This window comes from Balaenoptera musculus, chromosome 3 (assembly GCF_009873245.2).
Source record: "Balaenoptera musculus isolate JJ_BM4_2016_0621 chromosome 3, mBalMus1.pri.v3, whole genome shotgun sequence".
Taxonomy (NCBI): Eukaryota; Metazoa; Chordata; class Mammalia; order Artiodactyla; family Balaenopteridae; genus Balaenoptera; species Balaenoptera musculus.
Window position 1 is genome coordinate 844,553 of NC_045787.1, and position 19,432 is coordinate 863,984.

A 19,432-nucleotide genomic window follows, 5' to 3' on the forward strand; every position below is an offset into this window, starting at 1 on the left:
ACAGTGATTATAACTGCAGTCCATATGTCCAAAAAGGTAAGTAGAGGCATGAAGGACATAAAAAGACCCAGCATGAACTTCTAGAGATGAAAACTACAATGTGTGAAATGACAGGTGTGCTGGACGGGATTATTAGCAGATTAGACTTTGCAGAGGAAAAAAATTAGTGGACTAAACAAAAGCAACGCGCAAAATAAAACATACAGAGGGAAGAGAATTAACGTGGCCTAAAATATGTGTAACTGGAGCCCATGAAGGAGGTGGGACAGAAAAAAATGGAAGAAATGACAGCCCAAAATTTCCAAATACACTGAAAATGATAAACCCAACGTTCTAACAGGCTCAGTGGACTGTGGGTGTGAGAAGCATGAAGTACGGTGCTGTAACCAAGCACAGTGGAGAAATGAACCCAAAGACTCAGTCAGCGTGATGCCCTTTCAATACGTTTAAAAACAACTGAAACCAAACAGTCTACTTTTCAGGAATATAGCAGCACCTACAGATGCAACAAAACTGTGCAGCAGAAAAGGCATGGGAAATATTCAGCTAGATTGAGATGGTGTTGACTTCAGGCGCAGGAGGGTGGCAGACAGGGAGGTAGATGTGAGTTACTATCAAGGTGGAGTTTTGTACGGTTGTTCACAAGGGTTTATTTTGTAATGTGATTAAATAAATGAAAAACAGCCACGGGTGGACTAATGTACAATGGTGCACCCGGACACAAAACCTAAAAAGACACCTGAAAGATTATGAGACCTGGAGGAGGCAGGGAAGCCTCATATGGCAGAGCCCAGGATGGAAGCAGAGAGGCAAGGGGCAAGATTTCAGTAGGGTTGCAAAATTCCCAGAACTCACAAAAAACATGAATTTACAGACCCTGGGCACACAAGAGATGCCTGGAGGAATAAGTAAATAAAACTACTTAGAATAGCTTTGCAATAATATAAATAAAAGAAATCTATGCCCAGACACATCACAGGGAAACTGCAGCACCAAATGCAAAGGAAGCTGGAATGGGTCCGGGGACCACGCCCCATGGGGCCACATGTCTCAGCAGGACCGCAGGGCTGCAGGTGGAGAACCAACATCTTCAAAATGCTGAAAGACCATAACTGATCGAGAGCCACGTGCCTGCGGAAACTCTGTCATAAATAAGGACAAAGTAAAGACATTCACAGGCACACAACAGTGAGGAAGTTTATTAAGACACCCCCTTAAAGGAATGTCTGAAGGATGCTTCTTCAAAAGGCAAGAAAATGGTCCTCAAAGGAAAGACGTATATGCCAAAAAGTAGAGTGAACAAATAAACACTGGACATGCACACTTGTCCAGGGAAGTTTCTGGACAAAATAACAACAATAAAAATAGTGACTAATTTGTGGGTTAAAAATGACATAAATGGAATATTGGACAATAATAGCTTGTTAATCTGTAGGAGGAAAATTTAAGTCCTTGTGCTATTCAGGATGGGGGTTCAGATAATGTTTAACTTTATACTTCAAGTGAAATATGCATGGTACAATTTCAAAAACAACTATAAAATGAACAGAATAATGTATATAAACCCCAAACAGAGAGGAAAGAGTAGAACAAGAAAAAAAAAAGACCAAAAAATCAATCATAAAAGGCAATAATAAGGTGGAAAATAAACATTAAAATAAACATTAAAAAAAACATTAAAAAATGGAAGAGAGTTAAAAAATAGCAGAATCAAGCCCACCTGTACCAATAATCACAGCAAATATAAATGGATTAATCTGCCCAGTTGCCAGACTAAAGCATTCCAGTGTATTTGAGGTTTGCAAAAGACACCTAAATGTTAAGATGACTGCAAAGTTGGAAGTTAAAAGATCACAAAAGACATTACAGGTAAACTCAAAAGAAACCTAGTGCAGCTGTAGTCACCTCAGACAAGAAGGACTTTAAAAGCAAAAACACAGCAAGGGAGCAAGGATCGGCCAAGTAGATGTGATCATTCTGAACCCATACCTGTCCCAGAAAACAGGCTCAGAATAGACAAAACAAAACCCAGTAGAACTACAAGGGAAAATTGGACAAATACACTTTCAAGGTCAGATATCCCATAAATATCTACTGATTACTGATGGTTAAACAGAGCTAAAATGGGCAAAATTGCAAAAGATTTGAACAACGCAGTTACAAGCCCAATCTAATGGACAGAAGGAGAATTGCATATCAACAATTGGAGAATACATCTCATCTAAAGATACACGTAGCATTTATAAAATTTGATTAGGTACTTGGCCATAAAGGAGTATCAATACACTCCAAAGAATGAGTAAAAAGGTGTCTGAACACAATGCAATTAATTTAGAAATCAATAACAAAAAGATAAATGAAACATCCCCATATATTTGCGAATTTAAAGGCAGACTTCTAAGCATTCATGGGTGGAAGAAGTCACAATGAAAATTAAAATACGCTTAGAACTAAATGATACACAAAATGCTATGTTAAAAGTTGTGACATATAGCTGATTCACTTTGTTATACAGCAGAAACAAACACAACATTGTAAAGCAATTATACTCTAATAAAGATGTTAACAAAAATTTCTAATTATAAGAAAAAAAAAAAAGTTGTGGAATGCAGCCAACAGGGCATTTTGAGGGAAATTCTTAGCCTTGAATGCTTATGTTAGAAAAGAAGAAAGGTTGAAAATTAGTGATCCACGGTCCAAATTAAGAAGTTAGTAAATGTATGACAGAGTAGACCAATGAAAGTAGAAGGGAGGAATAATGACAGAGCTGAAATGAATGAGACAGAAAGCAAAGCACAAACAGAGCATCCTGCACCAAGTCGGGACCCTTCAAACTGCATAAGGGGAAGTTCTCTGTCCCAATAGGCCCCCACCCCACCCCTGCCTAAAATCATGCCCCTTACACAGCTTCTGAGTCAGAGTGTCCACGTCCTGGAAGGACTTGGCTGTGCAGCATTCACAGCTGACGCTGGCGTCCTGACCAAGCACCTCGCCCTGGCGTTGGAGCAGGGAGCACCCACCCAGGTCACCTCCGCCCCCAGCTGGCAGTGGGGAGAGTGGCACTCACTGTGAACTGGCGCACCTCCCCTCTGTCCACCCGCTCGTGCTCCTTCTCGGGCGTGATGGCGTAGGCCAGTTTCTAGAAGAGAAGGAGCAACTGTGGGCGCCGGCCCGGCCTCAGTGGGGTGAACGGGCCCTGGTCAACTGCTGTTGATGTGGGAGCTGATGGCTTGGGTCTCCTTAGACCCTGGAGCAAAGTTCAGCCCAACTCGAAGTAGCCGCTACTGGAGGAAGTTCGTCTCCACGTCAAGCTCGCGGTGGGCCCTGAGCAAAGGTGTCCTCCGTCTCTTCCAGGAATCCCGGCACCAAGATATGAGGTGGAGGGACCCCTGTGCCCAGCTCACCCACCCTCTCCTTCATAGGTGACGCAGGAGCATGCCCGACCAACTGCGAGGCCCAGAGCCACCCCCAGCCCACATGAGGGTGCCTGCCTGGGGATCCCCCTGGCCCTGCTTGGCCCCAGGTGGAGAGGGCGGGTCCCCTGTTACCACCCCACCCTCAGACCACTGCCCTTCCACCTGCACTGCACGCTGTAGAGCATGTGTGCACACACACAGAGACACACACAGGCAAGTACGCACGTGTATGTGCCCACGTGAGGACACACACACATCAAGACAGGCACACACAGGCATACACACACACACACACACACACACACACACACGCACAGGCACAGCCCCCCACACCAGCCCACGTGTCTCTGGCATGGTCACCGGCCGCTCCAGCCCCTCCTGCTGGGCAGAGATGAGCAGGCGGGAGCAGGCCTGGGACAGGGACACCCGCCTGACCTTGTCGGTGGCCTCACAATCGGTGGGGGGGGGGGAGGGCAGGTGAGGGAGACCCATCCAGATACACACCTCCCTCGAGGAGCCGGGCAGGCTGCAGAACTTGTAGGCAGCGTAGATGGGCACCACGGACATGGAGGACGCAGCGATGGCCCAGCCCAGCGCGTTGGCCCACTCGGGGAAGATGTAGGCGCCGTAGTGCGGGGGCCTGAAGGTTGCGATGCTGACCACGACCACGAACTGGAACCGAGGGACAGGGGTCAGGGGCGGCCGGGGGCAGGGCTACTGAGCGGGTGGCTCCAGGGGAGGGTCCCCCGCGCAACGGGACTAGGCCGTGAACCTGGGCAGCGGGCGTCTGTGTGCACTCTGCAGACTGGCGCTGCTGCAGGACGGGGCAGGGGTGCCCGGGCGGCGCACATCCCTCCAATTCTTAAGTCTGATGGGCGGGGATTCGCTCACTGTCCCTTGTAAACCTCACAGGTTGCCACACGGGGAGAAGCAGGACACCTGGCTGGTCTGGAGGTCACATGCCCCAGGCTGCTGGGTCGCTGGGGGTGACCAGCAGCCGCTGCAGGTTTGGAGCAGCTCAGGGAGCTGGGGGCTTGAACTGGGAACCTCACCCCGACTCCGCCTCCTCTCTCACTGGCCCTCGGGGTGGAGGGGGTGCTGCCCGAGGCCCCTGCCCAGTCCGTGGACACCCTGGGGGCCGCTGGGCTGGCTGGGCAGGAGGAGGGCCGAGGTCACGAGGTGCTCGCCGGCCTGGGCTCTGCACTCAGAGCTGGACGGCCGCTGAACGGCGGCCCGGGGCCACCAGACAGGGCAGGCAGTTCCAGCTTCGTGAGCCATCGGGGCTCGGTCACGGCCACCCAGCTCTGAGGCTGTGGTGCGGACGCGTGGATGAACCAGCACGGCCGTGCTCCAACGCAACAGGCGGTGGGTGGCCCTGGCCGCAGGCCCGAGCTTGCGGACCCCTGGCCGGGACGACAAGCAGCTACTGGGGAGCCCTGGGGGCCGCGCTGTCACAGAACCGGAGCGGCTCCCGTCCGGCCTCGCGTCTGAGCACCTGTCTTCCCAGGTTCTAACCCTTCTCTCGGGCCTCCAGGCAGAGGTCAGCTGACGCCCTCCAAGCACAGGGGCCGAGCGGGATGCACACGGGCCTTAATCGGGTGGGAGCCCTGCCTCCCGTGAGTGGTTTCTCAGTGGCTCCAGTCGGGGTGGGATCTTCAGGAGACCAGAGGATTTGGGGGGCCAGCCTGCCCTCCTGCCTGAGTCCGGTGACCTGCTGACTCCCGCCCGTGGAGACCCTGGTCCCCGGGCAGCACCGAGCCCCTCCCCCAGCATCAGGCGTGCGTGGCCCCTGCTGGACCCGGTGGCGGGGGAGCGGGGAAGGAGGGGCCTCACCAGGAGGAAGCAGGGGCTGATGAACTTCCAGCACAGCCGCCAGTAGAGGCTGGGCCGCTGCCCGGTCATCTGTTTGATGTCGTCGCTGAACTGCCACACGCCTGCGGGAAGGTGGCCAAGCAGGCGGTCAGCACGGCCCCTGCCCGAGACGCGGGCCCCGCCGGGCCCTCACCAACCCCGGGCCACCCCCAGCAGACCTGGAGCTCGGGCTGCACGCTGGTGCCCAGGCCGCCCCACCCAGCCGCCCAGGGGTCTTGCTGACCCGGGCCCGGTGCACGTCCCCGTGGTGACACTGGGATCACCGATGACCCCAAGGGGGCCCGTGGGGCCTCCGCCCTCCTCCCATCTCAGGTCCTCCTCCCCGTGGCCCACGGCCATCCCTGCTTCCCCTCTGTAATCACTTTTTTTTCATTTACAAAAATCATGGTAAAATATATTTAACATAAAACTTACCATTTTAATCATTTTTAGTGCACAGCTCAGTGGCATTAAGTACATTCACATTGTTGTGCAAGTACCACCACCATCATCTCCAGAACTTTCTCATCCTCCCCAGCTGAGATTCTGTCCCCATTAAATGCTCACTCCCCATCCCCTCACCCAGCCCATGCCACCCCCCCATCCTACTTTCTGTCTATGTGAACCTGACTCTTCCAGGGACCTCGTGGGAATCCTACAGGATCTGTCCTTCTGTGACTGGCTTATGTCACTGAGCATAATGCCCTCAAGGTTCATCCCTGTTGTAGCACGTGTCAGAACGTCCTTTTTAAGGCTGAATGACATTCCGTTTATGTAAACGGTCATTCTTTTGTAAGGAAAGCTACTTCTAGAAGCTCCATGTGCCACAGCATTCTCCAGATCTTACAGTGATTTCTCTTGCCCTGAGCCTGGCCTGGCCTCTGGTCATGTGACAGCAGCTGGTTGGCCGAGTCTTGTGTCACATGTGGGGACACAGCAGAGCCACACCTCCACGCAGAATCCCCTCTTCACACTCCAACCCCATCGTCAGATCCCGGACTCGGACCCTGGAGAAGTGGGGTGGAGGAGGCTGAACCCAAAGGCCAGCAAAGACGGGCGTGTCCACCAGGCCCCTCGGCCCCTCAAGCAGGTCCAGGGCAGGCCAGCCCCTCCTGCGCCCGGCCATCCTCTCTGAGACCACAGGGACCTGGGGGCACTGAGAGGTGGGCGCATTCTGGGTGTGAATTGCCGTCTGGAGAAATGGCGTGACCTCTGTCTTCGGAGGCTTTGGGGAGCACATGCTCGCTGCAGGGCCAGCCTCCCTCCCGTCTCCGCCAGCCCCACGTTCATGGCTGTGGGATACGTTTGAAGCACTTTCTCTCTTTCTCTGAGGTTTTATTTTGGGGTGGGGAGATTATAATTTAAAACTATAGGCAAGTATTGATTCCAGGTGCCAATGAAAGCACAGAGAGCTTGATATTTCCCTTTTCTGTAGAAAAGTAAGTATAATTGGAAGAGTGTTCTTGGAACATGAACTAGTTGCCAGGTTAAGCCTCTCAAAGCTAGAGTGCTTTTCAGGTTATAATTCCAGGGCCGAGGCAGAGACCATGACCCCTCATGTGACGCCAGGGCTGCTGCGAAACTGTGGTTCTTGAGCAGCAGAGGCCTTTGGCTTCGGGCTGAAGCACATGCACATGCAGAGAAGTGTGCCCGTTATCTCGAGCTTTCACTGCAAACTCCCCGGGAGACACCTGGCCAGGAGAGCTGAGCGGCACCACGGCCCCAGGTCACAGGGAAGAAACGGAGAGAAAGCAAGGTGGGCCCGGGCAGCAGGCTGGAAAGGACACAGCTTCTGCAGCTGTCAAACCCACAGCAGCACATCCTGGGAAACATGGGGGACACCCCAGGAGGGGCCGGGGCGCACGGCTGCAGGCTGGGCCACGCCTCTTCCAGGGGCTGCCTGCTGACCAGCAGGTCCCTGACCTCGAGGGGCTCCCAGTCCTAAGGCGTGAATGAGCGCAGGACCGGGGTGGGGGGTGGTCTGGGGTCCGGGTGGTGCTGTCGTGCAGGGTCAGGAGTTCTGGCCTGACGCTGAGCGGCGGCTCTCTGAACACCACCATCATCCCCCGTCAGCTGAGGGCCTTAGTGGCACGTCCCCAGAGAGAAGCCCACTCAGCCTGTTCCCCTGCCGCCTCGGCGCTGGTCGACCGCGCTCAGCAAATGCGGAGACCTCGCCTCCAGCACCAGCCAGTGTCCCAGCGTCCTCGCAAATCCTTCCTCCTCAAGAACCAGCAGCACGATTATGTGGCCACACCGGGTGCTCTGACCGCAGAGAGGATCTCGGGCTGCCGTCCAGGCTGTCTTCACTGATCCATTGGACAGCGGGCTGCCACGCCTCCTCTGGGATGTGTGGTGACCACAGTGCAGGGCAGCTTTGCCAGAAAGCAAGCAGCACAGCGACAAAGCCCAAGGACGCCGGCCCGGCCGGTCGCAACGACGGCACAGTGGCTGGGTCTTTGCGGTTGGAGCACACCAGCCCCCCGAGGAAAGCTCCGTCCTTACCGTAGAACCAGGCCACCCCGATGACCTCCATGAGCACCCCGAAGAGGATGGACGTGCCGGCCGCAAAGTGGTCCAGCAGCGTGAAGACGTAGATGCCACCCTAGGAGGGAGGGGAGCGCCTGCTGAACTCGGGGTGCCCGGTGTGGCACGCCTCGCCCACGAACGTGCTCTTTCCAAAGCATAAACCTGGCCTGCAGTTTCAGCTGACAGACAACTTCTATTTTACTCCCTAGAGAGTGTTATTTGAATCACTAAAATTCAGTCCACAAGCAGCTACTTAGGGACCCACCTATGACAAAAAAGAAAAACTCCTCTCCTCCCCAACAATTAGGGATGAAAGCAAGCAAATGTCAAAGTTGGCAGGGCCTCTGTGAGGGGGAGGACCTGGGTCCTGCACCCCCCCGACAGGCCTCCCCGGACCCTCCTGCCCCACAGATCCAAGGGCTCTTCCCAGGGAGCTGTCCAGGTTCTGAAACACTCCAGACCAAGTGCTCAGGCACCCAGGGACCGCGTGAGACCATGGCGACTCTGAGTGGCCGTGGCTCCCCGCATGTGTCCAAGGCCACCCCGAGTGTGACCACAGCCACCCGCGTATTACAGGTCATGGGTTGTTCGGAGGGGTGCAGCCCTTGGAAATGCTGTGGTTCTGTCTGGTCTGACAGCACTAACCATTGCTGCCCAACACCAAACGCTAATGAGACATCGTTGGGCGGGCGAGCGCAGGTACGCAGGTACGTACGTTGGTGACGCAGAAGAGGGAGAGAAGGAAGGTTGCCAGGACGATGAGGAGGGTGAAGAGCTCCCGGTGCCTGTGCAGCAGCTGGAACTCATCGATGAGCCCGGTGATCACCGACTCCATCCCGCCCATCTGCAGCCGACACAGGGCAGAGGAGCGCTGGGGGCGGGGCCGGCGCTCTGCACCCCGCCTAGGCCGCTATACTGGTAACTCAGCGGACGCGCGCAGAGCCAGGAGCTGCGCGGTGTCCGGGGTGCGGAATGCACCCTCGGCAAGGGCTGCTCTGGTGACACGGCCACTGGAGAGGGAGGACCTGGGGTGGACGCCTTGCCCTCTGGTGAGGAGTTGCCAGAGCGGGGTGGAGTGCCACGTGGCCCACGTAATACCGTCCCCTGCATCGCCACAAAGGCTAAGCTCTGCTGGGCTTTTCTAAGCAGGTGTCTGTCCCACAAGCACAGCTTCGTTTTGCTCCCAGGGAGGACCTGGCCTGGCCACTGGCCACGTCCTCACTGATTAAGCCCTCCTGACTCTCAGCACTGTCTTGTGGGGTGTCGCCCACGAAGCCCGGCCAGCTGGGGAGCCTCTCTGCCCTGCTCTGCTGGGACCACCTCCTCCAGGAAGTGCTGTTTATGGGAGTCACCGCCAAGGGCTGTGCCCACCCAGTGGGCAGGTGACACGGCTGATGGCGAGGCGGAGGTGGAGGGCTACAGGGCGTGGCCAGCAGTCACGTGGTGGGGATCCGTGGTCCTCTGCACTTTCCAGGAAGCTCGGATGAACACGGGGCCTGAGGTCTCTGCTGTCGGTCCCCAGCAGGCCACGTGCAGGAAGAGCCTGAGGGAGTCCGCCTGCCGAGCCAGCGCCCGCGCGCACGCAGGGCCGCCACAGGATGCTCAGAGGGCCAGGCCGGAGCCTCGGCTTCCCACCCCGCAGGGGCACCCTTCCTCCTGGCGGCTGAGGGGCAGGGAGAGCGTGAGTCAGGCTGCCTGGGCCCTGTGTGTCCCGTCACCCCGTTGCCTCGTTTTCCTGCACTGCCCTGCTGCCCCCGGCCCTGTGCCTGTGTGTTTAGGACTCGCAGGGGGCTTGCTGTGCGCCCCCCGCCCCCCAGGGAAAGAAGAGGGGAGAGTTGGTCCGAAGCCTCCTTGCCAGTTACTGTGGGACCCTGCCTCCCACGCAGGGGCTCTGTGCAGGCACCGGGGTTTGGGAGACCCGCAAGGGCATCCGGGCCCGGCCTGGCCCTGTGAGGGCTGGCTGTCACTGGTGGGCCCACGGCACGCGAAGCGCCGAGGTCACTCACGGCGCTGTCGATTCCCAGGGTGAGCAGCATGACAAAGAAAACCACGGCCCAGACGGAGGACAGCGGGAGCGTGGCAAGCGCCTCGGGGTAGATGATGAAGATCAGCCCCGGCCCTGAAAGCAGACCCCGCCGTTGCTTCCTGTCACCCCCAGCCCTGCCCCCACCCGGAGACCACAAGAGGGCACAAAACCCTGCCCATTGCCTTCTTTCCGCTCTCCTTGGAAAGTCCTCCCTCCTGGAATTCAGGGCCCAGGGCTCTGGAGAATGGAAACCGGATCCATGGGAGGGAGGGCCTATGTTGTGTCCCCTCCAGCCCCCAGTCGTCTCCCGGGGCTGCACGGGCCCTGGGAGAGGAGGGGGCACAGCCAACGGGAAGAGGGCGGGAGCGGCTTCCCGGGGTCCTACCCTTCATCCCTCCAAACACTCGGGGCGCCTCCTGGTTGGTTTTTCGTGCCTGTCGTGGACACATGCGCACACCCTCAGGCATGCTGTGGTTCATGTAGCCCACACTGTAGATATTTTTCTGCACCGACATATTACTCTAAGTATCGTCTTTAAAAATCACGTGCTGTTACAGAGATACCACAGTTTAGGGAGCGCTTCTCCATACGCTCCTGGCAAGGCAGTGTGTTTCTGCTCACGTATGAGCCTCCTCTGACCCTTTGACGCACTCCTGGGAGTGGGACTGCTGGGTCAGGATGGGCACATGCGGGAACCACACCTGCTCTCTTACCCCCGGCAGGTGGGATCTGGGTGGAGGTGGGGATGGAGCGGCTCAGGACTCAACCAAGACTCAGGCACTTTGGCTGCAAATGATCCCAAAGTAAAAAAAGATGCCCACAGGAAACTGCTAGTTGATCATTTTCATGGTTAACTTAAAAAGACGTGCCATGTAGCTCACTGGCACGGTCTCCCCAGTACTTGATCACAGAGGTGTGACATAACTTCTCCGGTTCCCTTGTCCTCAGCGGGGCCTGTGTCGGGTGCCAGCTGTTAGGAACAGGGCACTTACTGATCCTTCTAGAGAATCAAACAAAGGCCAGAGCCAGGGTCCACCTCCCAAGGTCTCTTAGGAGCCCTGGTGTCAGGCCTGTGCTCTGCGACTCCCAACCCCACGGAAGGAGCAGGGTTTCCGGTGTGGAACGAAGGGGTGGCTCATTTGAAAAGCTCTAAAGTCTAAATGCCACAAACCCAGGAAGATAACCATCTGCTCGGCTGAACGTAAGGCCAATATCCTCACCTTTCATTTCTGTTCCTGGGTTAACATTTCACCCTGTTTTCTTGAGAATTAGAGCTATAAATGACATTTACTTTGCTTGTCACGGAAATGCATAGAATACATTCAGCTTACTTTCAGGGGTTAATGGAGGTTCTTGCAAACTATTGCTATTTATCATAATAAAGGGCAAAAGAGCGGTGAAAATGCATAAATGCAACAGTGAGTAAATTTCACTGCTCTGTATTTATTTGCATTATGTTCCCTTTCTCCTGCCTATATTGGATTTTTTTTTTTTTTCCTACAGGAAAGAGTATGGATTTGGAAACACTTGCTGAGATTTCATCCCAGCCCCCAGCTTTCCCACCGCAGTCTTGGAGGGGTCTGCCTGCCCCGTCTCCAAACCTCTGTTTCCTGCTTTCAAAGTGCAGCTCCAAATGGGACCTAATGAAACATCAAAGCTTTTGCACAGCAAAGGAAACCATAAAGAAGACGAAAAGACAACCCTCAGAATGGGAGAAAATATTTGCAAATGAAGCAACGGACAAAGGATTAATCTCCAAAATGTATAAACAGCTCACGCAGCTCAATATTAAAAAAACAAACAATCCAATCCAAAAATGGGCAGAAGACCTAAATAGACATTTCTCCAAAGAAGACATACAGATGGCCAAGAAGCACATGAAAAGCTGCTCAATATCACTAATTATTAGAGAAATGCAAATCAAAACTACAGTGAGGTATCACCTCACACCAGTTAGAACGGGCGTCATCGGAAAATCTACAAACAACAAATGCTGGAGGGGGTGTGGAGAAAAGGGAACCCTCTTGCACTGTTGGTGGGAATGTAAATTGATACAGCCACTATGGAGAACAGTATGGAGGTTCCTTAAAAAACTAAAAATAGAATTACCGTATGACCCAGCAATCCCACTACTGGGCATATACCCAGAGAAAACCACAATTCAAAAAGACACATGAACCCCAATGTTCATTGCAGCACTATTTACAATAGCCAGGTCACAGAAGCAACTTAATGTCCATCGACAGATGAATGGATAAAGAAGATGTGGTACATACATACAATGGAATATTACTCAGCCATAAAAAGGAACGAAATTGGGTCATTTGTAGAGACGTGGATGGATCTAGAGACTGTCATACAGAGTAAAGTAAGTCAGAAAGAGAAAAACAAATATCGTATGTTAACGCATATATGTGGAATCTAGAAAAATGGTACCGATGAACCGGTTTGCAGGGCAGAAATTGAGACACAGATGTAGGGAACAAACGTATGGACACCAAGGGGGGAAAGCGGAGGCGGGTGGTGGTGGTGGTGGTGGGATGAATTGGGCGATTGGGATTGACATGTATACACTGATGTGCATAAAATTGATGACTAATAAGAACCTGTTTTATAAAAAAAAAATAAAATAAAATTCAAAATTTCAAAAAAAAAAAAGTGCGGCTCCCAACACTCAACTTCTCAAGAACCGGATGGGCTGACGGGGCCGACCCGCTGAGAGCTCAGGGCGCAGGTGGGGTTGGCCCTCTGTTCCCCTCAGCCCCTCCCTGAAGGCCACCCTCCCGCTCAAGAGCGAGAAGACCCAGGAGGAGATCAGTCCCCCAGCCCCCGGGAGAAGAGGGGCTCCCCGGGAAGGGAGGGGCCCAGCCCTGAGCGGGCCGGTCCCGGGGGAGGGTCCTCCTGGCTCACGCACAGAGCGATCCTGCAGGCCGGTGAGGGTGGCAGCCGTCGCGGGAGGCCTCGGGGTCCTGGACTGACCTAGCTTCAGGCTGCCTGAGCCGTGACTTTCTGCCCAGCACCCCGGGGGCTCTCTCCTGCGGCGCCCAGCTTGGTCCCTGTGTCACCTGGGCCCATGCCCTCTCCCGCCCACTCCCCCTCAGCTAACTTCCTAGTTTGCAGACACTCCGTGTCCGTGTCGGCATGGTGAGCAGGTTGGGAACATGGGTCTCTCTTGTCACCGTGTCCAGAGACTTCAGGGGACTCTCGGCTATTATCCAAATCCCGTCTACACGTGCCACGGCCACGGGGTATTTGGAGGAAAAGCTTTGGAACAGATTAACTGCTATGTCCAAACCAGCCCAGCTTCCTTCTGGCTGACCACACCGAGGTCCGTGCCGCTTGGAACAACTCGGAGCCCTGAACTTCACGTCCCTGGCCAGGTGTAAACAACGGCGGGGGCCGCCCAGGGAGGGGAACCAGACCCTCGTCCTGCAGCCGAGTGGCCTCTGCAAGGAGCACGGGGACAAGGGGCAAACATGCGGCAGCCTCTGCGTGCAGCACGGTGGTCCGAGGGGGCAGGAGCGGGGGGCGCGGGGAGGCGGTGGGTGCGCTGCACCCAGGAGCCTGTTCTCAGTCACATCAGCAGCCTTTGGGAAGGGCTCTGGAGGCCTGTGCGTTTCCCTCTAGGTTTGCAGGGAAGACACTCGTCAAGAACTGGGCAGCCTGAACCCCGGGAGCGGGCGGGGTCGGGGGGGACCTGCCGGCCCCGGGGCACTCACCGTCCTTGGCCACGTCCCCGATGGGCACACTGTGCTTCTGGGCCATGTACCCCAGGAAGGAGAAGACCACGAAGCCGGAGGAGAAGCTCGTCAGCGAGTTGACGGAGGTGGTGATGATCGCGTCTCTGCAGGAACAAGACGCGCTGTCTCAGCACCCGGCCTGGAGCCGCTGCAATTTCCAGTCATTATTCGTAATTTACTGCGTCTGGGGCAGGCAGCTCCGGGGGCGCTTCCCCAGTCGAGCAGGCCTGCCCCTCCTGCAGCCCCAGAGGCTGTCCAGCGCTGCCCTGAAGGAGGGAGGCTGGCACCCTGTGATGGTAACGGTGACGGTGACAGGACCTCCCACCTGGACCCCCCACTGAGCGGCTTTGGGCTCTGGCCAGACATTGGCTAGGCCAGGCCCTACGGTCCGTCCATGTTTGCCTGGGGACCAAGGGACTCTTGGGACTCCCAACTCAGTGCTGAAGGCGAGACAGTCCCACCAGCAAAGCTGGGGCTCCAGGTGGGCAGCACAGACGACCACAAGGGTCCCTACCCCTGCTCGACAGGGGCTGCCAGGCGGGGCTTTGAGATGTCTCCCGGGGAGCTTGCTAAGAAGAAGGTTCTGACGGGGCGGCTCTGGTGGGCCCCAGATGCTGTGTTTCCCATTCGCTCCTGGGGGTCCAGTGCTGCCGGGCTGTGGACCCCACTCTGACGGCTGAGAATTCAGAGAGCAGGGGAGGAGGGGGTGCGGGGTCAGCCCTCCTGGTGCCCGAGTGGAAGGACGTTTGCAGCGTGCTCAGACCCAGGTGGGCACAGGGTGGGCGCTGGCAGGCGCTGTCTGGCCCTGCCACCCAGACTGCACCTTTGTGTGGCCCTCTGGGTAGCAGCCAGTCTGGCCATTTTGCTGTGCACACCGCCTTTGCATTTTTATCCTCATGATATGAAAGAGAATAAATACAGGCTCATGAAGGTCAAAGAAAGCAGTCCTGGATGAAATTCTTTCTCCGTTTTCAGAAGGACTTCAGGGCCAGCAAGTGGCTGCGGATCGCTCAGGTCATCCGGGCTGGGCGGCCGCAGCTGAGATGCCGCCACAGCTCTCGGTGCACAGTGCGGCCACTTTCCTGCTTGTCCTGCTGCCGGGTCCCCGGCGGCCTCTGCACAGAGTCTGGGAAGCCCCTGGGGCCCAGGATCCCTAGGTGCAGGCCGGGTGGGGACACACGCAGGCCCTTCCTCGTGGGGCACGTGGGGGAGGAGACCGGCCCTGAGTGCTGGGAGGACGAGGCCGGCTGGGTGGGGCAGGGATGGAGGAGGGGGGCAGAGGAAGAGGCCTGGGTGGGGGGGGGGGTCCGGGAGGCCTCCTCCCAGGGAGGTGATCAGCATCTCCACCGCTTCAATGCTCCCTTAAAGCCACAGTCAACATTGTGCCTAGAGCTTCCCTGTTTAATTTCCACTTTAAAAGCCATTTGGCTTAGAGCTGCAAGCGCAGCTCACTTTCCCCTCCCTTCATCCAGGGACAGATTATTTCCTAAAGTCAGCGATGCCCCCCCCATATCAGCTGTGTCCCCACCTGATTCTGCAGACCCTCTTGCGGGAGCCCAGGACTCACCTGTAGCAGTTGTTGGTGAATCTATTGTAACTGGAGAAGGCGATGAGCACGCCAAGCCCCACTCCCAGCGAGAAGCATATCTGGATGGCGGCGTCTATCCAGACCTGCGCGGCCAGGGAGACAGACAGAGCGGCGGTGAGAGGTCCCTGCGGGGGCCCGGCCAGCCCAAGGACAGGGAGCGGCCCTGGGGTGGTCCCACAGACGGCCGCACCCTCGCTGCCAGGGGCTCCAAGGAACAGGGTCGAACTTAAACTCGACATCATTGTCAACAAGCAAATGTCATCTCAGGGAATGAACCTTTCCCGCGTTGCTGGCCCGAGAGAGCCTTGATACACAGGGGGCTGCGTCTTGTTGCAGGCCCTGCGGTTTCCCATCACGCCAACTGGTGAGGGTTGGTCTGGCCCGTGACCCTGGTAACAGCAGTAATTTATGAAAACGCTGTGTGACGTGCGTGCCTCAATCAGACACGTGCCCACCAACGCCCGCTTTCTGTCCTTCCCACGGAAGCACACGGTGAGTGCAGGGTGAGCACGCGGCGGGACATGCAGAAAGGCCTGTGGAGCCGACCGTGGCTCTGACACTGTGCGCTTGCTGGGGGTGGCGCAGGTGACATCCGCGCGCTGACACACATGACGAGTGAAGGCCTGCAGTCGATACTGGACCAAGGAGATATTTTAAAAGTCAGACACGACCCTCTTGGGTCAGGGTGCTGTGGAGACCACCTGGTGATGGTGATGTGGGCCCCCTTGGCCCTGCACAGCCTGGGGCAGGGGTGAGGAGGAGAGTGGAAACCCACCCTGGGGGACTGGCCCGACCTGCTGGGCTGGTGGGTCCTGGGGGCCGGGCTCCTCAGGCAGTGGCTCCAGAGCTCCCCAGCTGGGGACAGCATGTTTCCCAGCTCAAGGCCTAGAGTGGCCGGGTGGGCAGGGGGCCAAGGGGCCCCCTCGTGCTGGTCATCAGCCAGCCCCTCTGGGCACGTAGCTGCAGACAGGAGCCGGTGTCGCCGGGGGGCTCCTATCTCCTCTCAACCCCAGGTCCTCACAGTGGTCAGTGACCACCCCAGAGCCTTTGCACGTGCAGCTCACCCATCAGGATACGCCTCCCGGCCATCTGTCCAGGCCTTTGCTCACTGCCGCTCCTAGGACCCAGCTCCAAACGCAGGCCACGGTCCACCCTGGGACCCGCCTGGGCAGCCTCTCAGAACTGACCTGGACTTGCCCTTCCTTTACTTCCCGGCCTCCTCTCTCCTGCTGGAATGGAGCCCTCCCGGACAGCACTCTGTCTGTCCCAGCCCAGACCCCGCCTGCCCGATGGAGCAGCTCCACGAGAGCTGCAGATGAACGACTGAGAGTCTGGACGGCCTGAAAGGGCTGGGCGTCTGGATGCCACTGAGGACAGTGACGCCGACCCCAAAGGCGGTCCCCTTCGTCCCCATGGGGATCTAGAGTGGCCCCCAGGAGGCAGGGCAGACTCCACGTCAGAGCAGCGCAGGGTCCCCGGCGCCACGGGCACAAGAAGGGACGGAGCCGACAGTTACTTCTGCCCCATCCGCTTGCTGGGCAGGCCCCTCAGTGGAACCTCCGCTCCCACCCGGCCTGGACCAGTGAGGACCTGGCCAGGCCTCTCCCTGCGGCCCCTCTGGACTGAGCCACCATGGCTGAACCCCCAGGGGGTGGTCAGGGACGAGCCTGGGACGGTGCTGGGGCCCTGTGCCCCGATCTGGGCCAGCCCCCAACCACAGCCCCTCGGGGCCTGTGGGACCTGGCCCCCCACTGCCAAGCCCCAGGGGAAGGGTGCCAGGGCCGCTCGGTCTCTGAGGGAGGCTGCCCTGAGCCTGGGAGAGGGCGTACAGGCAGCACCTGGGCCCGGAGCAGCCCTGGGAGGACAGCTCAGGACGGCCGCCAAGCTGGTGAGGCCCAGGCCCTGCCCTGTCCTGAAGGACGTGGAGCAAAGTCAGCCAGAACCCCGCGGAGGGACCGGGAATGGCCCCCCACCCCCGAGCTGGGACTGCATAGACCTGCCCTTCGGGGACCGCGGTCTCCCAGGAGCCCAGCGCTTGTGGGCCTGCTCTGTGGTCTCTGCTCCTTCCCGCCCTAGCTGACGGGACTGTTAGAGGCAGGGACACTCAGGTGAGGTCCAGTCCTGTTGTGCCTCCGTCGTGCACCACCTATGCCTGTCTGTCATCCATCCGTCATCTACCGCCTGTCTAGGATCTATCATCCATCCACCTGAAATCTATTATCTGTCTCATCCTTCTGCCAATCTACCTCACTTGTGACAACCACCGGTTCCTACTGTTCTCTGCTTTCTTTGCACCCCTGGCATCTGTTTTGCGCACTCTCATGCTGCCTGCCCTTCCTGCCTGACGCCCCACTTCTCTTTGACTTCCAGATCACGCCCACCTGGCCTTGGATGCCCAAGGCCACCTCCTCCTGCCAGCACCCCGCAGCTGCCGCGGGCTTTCCCGAGGACAGATGCCCTGCTGACCTCTCAGCTCCCCGGGCTCGGCTCCGCAGCTGTGGGGCCCCGGACCCGCTGCTGGACGGACTCTCCCTTTAGCCATCCGTGGAGACCCGTGTGCTGCCCTCACAGCCTCGGTCCTCGGGTGGGCTGCCCAGCCGGTGCCCGGCACTGCTCACGGCCGCCCTCGCCTGTGCGCTTATGGGGCCGAGACCGTGGCGCTTTCCTCTCGCTGCTTCTCAGCGCCCGACCTCTGCCCTGCCAGCTCCCCCCATTCCCAGGGCTCCTGGGGTCAGAGCCACGTCTGCCTCCCCTTCTCGCCCTTCCTCCCCACTGCTGCCCCGGGGGACCTCCTCCAGCCCGATGAGCCCCACAGCCGACTCTCTCACAACCTGGCAGCGTCAGGCCCCGGCCCCACACCTCAGCCGAGACCGCCCTCCCCCTCCTGCTGCCCCCGGTAACTCAGCCTCCCTGGGGCCCCTCCCTCTGCCCCAGTCTAGTCCACCTGATTTTCCAGTGACCCCCGCCTCCCGCCCATGGCCACCCTGCTTCTGGGCCTGTGTCCCTGCCATGCTGCTGCCTCTCTCTCTCTCCACCCCCCGCCGCCCCGCCATTGCCAGGCCGAGCCTCTTCTCTTCACGAGGTTGTCTTCTCATATTTCAACCCAGAATTACTTCTTCCTTTGCTGAAGAAACCTGCAGCCTGACTGTGGACTAAGTTTTGGCCACGATGCGGTCACGTCACGCCTTTGTGCCGGGGGCGCCGGGGTGTTTGACCCTCAAGGTCTGGCTCCCCGAGGGGGGCCCTGGTTCACGCAGCCTCAGCCCAGCTCCGAGGATGCATCCGGGGCCAGAGCTTGCGGCTGCGATCCAGCTGAGCGGCAACGCCCTCGGGCACAGACCGGGTGGCCCACAGGTGCTCATCCGAGGAAGCGGGAGCGTTCCTCCAGGGAGAGCATGGCCCACAGCGAAGAGGTCGAGGGGCAGCCGACGCCCGCTCTCTCCCTGCAGAAACCTAGGCGACCTGTTCCCCTAATGGCCTTACTCTGGTCCATTCAGCTTCTCGCTGTGCCCACACGGCCCCTTCCCACCTGGACAGGGAACTCTGCTGGGTGGGCCCAGCACACAGCGGGCTGAGTGAGAACTGCTGGTCGGCTGCAGCCTTTGGGGTCTCCTGCCTGGGTCGTAGAGCCCCACGAGCCACCTGGCAGGCCGCACGGACTGGGGCCGCGAGCGGAGGGCGTGCTCACCGAGGCCTCGCAGAGCCGATGGAAGTCCACGCTCAGGTACGCTCTGATGCCGTCCACAGCCCCGGGGAGCGTGACGCCTCGCAGAAGCAGTGCCAAGAGGACCACGTACGGCATGGTGGCCGTGACCCACACGACCTGGGGAGAGCACAGCGTCACTGGGCCGCACCGGCCACCGGCTGGCGTGGCCGGGCACAGGGTCACCCTCATGGCTTGTGCTCAGAGAGGGGGACCTCGGATTGGGAAGCCCGGAGCCCCAAACAGTCACAGGACACCAGCTCAACAAATGCCTCCTGGAGCGAGACTGTCCAGTGCCTTCTATCCTGTACGTTGTCTTTCCCAGGGATTAAAATAGGACGAACAATTTGGCAGGGAAGGAGCACTCCTTCTCTGCATTTGGGCCGTGGCAGCAGGCAGCAGTGGCTGAATTTCTGATGAGGGAGATGTGAGTGATTTGCACTGATTGTGCAAATGGGCACCTGGATCACTTGTGAAAGATGGACGCTGGGCCGTGGGGGAAGTGGAGGAGAGCACCTGTGGCCACCGGAAGACTCTCAGGTGCTGGAAGGTCCCTGCAAGCGTTAGCCCAAGTGACGGGGA

General features: G+C 57.7%; 1 protein-coding gene across 1 annotated transcript in view; it reads right to left on the reverse strand.

Moving 5' to 3' along the window:
• SLC6A3 (solute carrier family 6 member 3) overlaps positions 1-19,432 on the reverse strand; it is a 34,843-nt gene that overhangs the window by 2,292 nt on the left and 13,119 nt on the right. The window contains exons 5-13 of the mRNA XM_036847959.1: positions 18,836-18,970; positions 15,127-15,230; positions 13,539-13,663; positions 9,800-9,912; positions 8,509-8,637; positions 7,770-7,869; positions 5,250-5,350; positions 3,921-4,088; positions 3,068-3,139 (exon numbers count right to left, since the gene is read on the reverse strand). Coding sequence (XP_036703854.1) covers positions 3,068-3,139; positions 3,921-4,088; positions 5,250-5,350; positions 7,770-7,869; positions 8,509-8,637; positions 9,800-9,912; positions 13,539-13,663; positions 15,127-15,230; positions 18,836-18,970 — 1,047 coding nt within the window. The remainder of the gene's footprint in view (positions 1-3,067; positions 3,140-3,920; positions 4,089-5,249; positions 5,351-7,769; positions 7,870-8,508; positions 8,638-9,799; positions 9,913-13,538; positions 13,664-15,126; positions 15,231-18,835; positions 18,971-19,432) is intronic.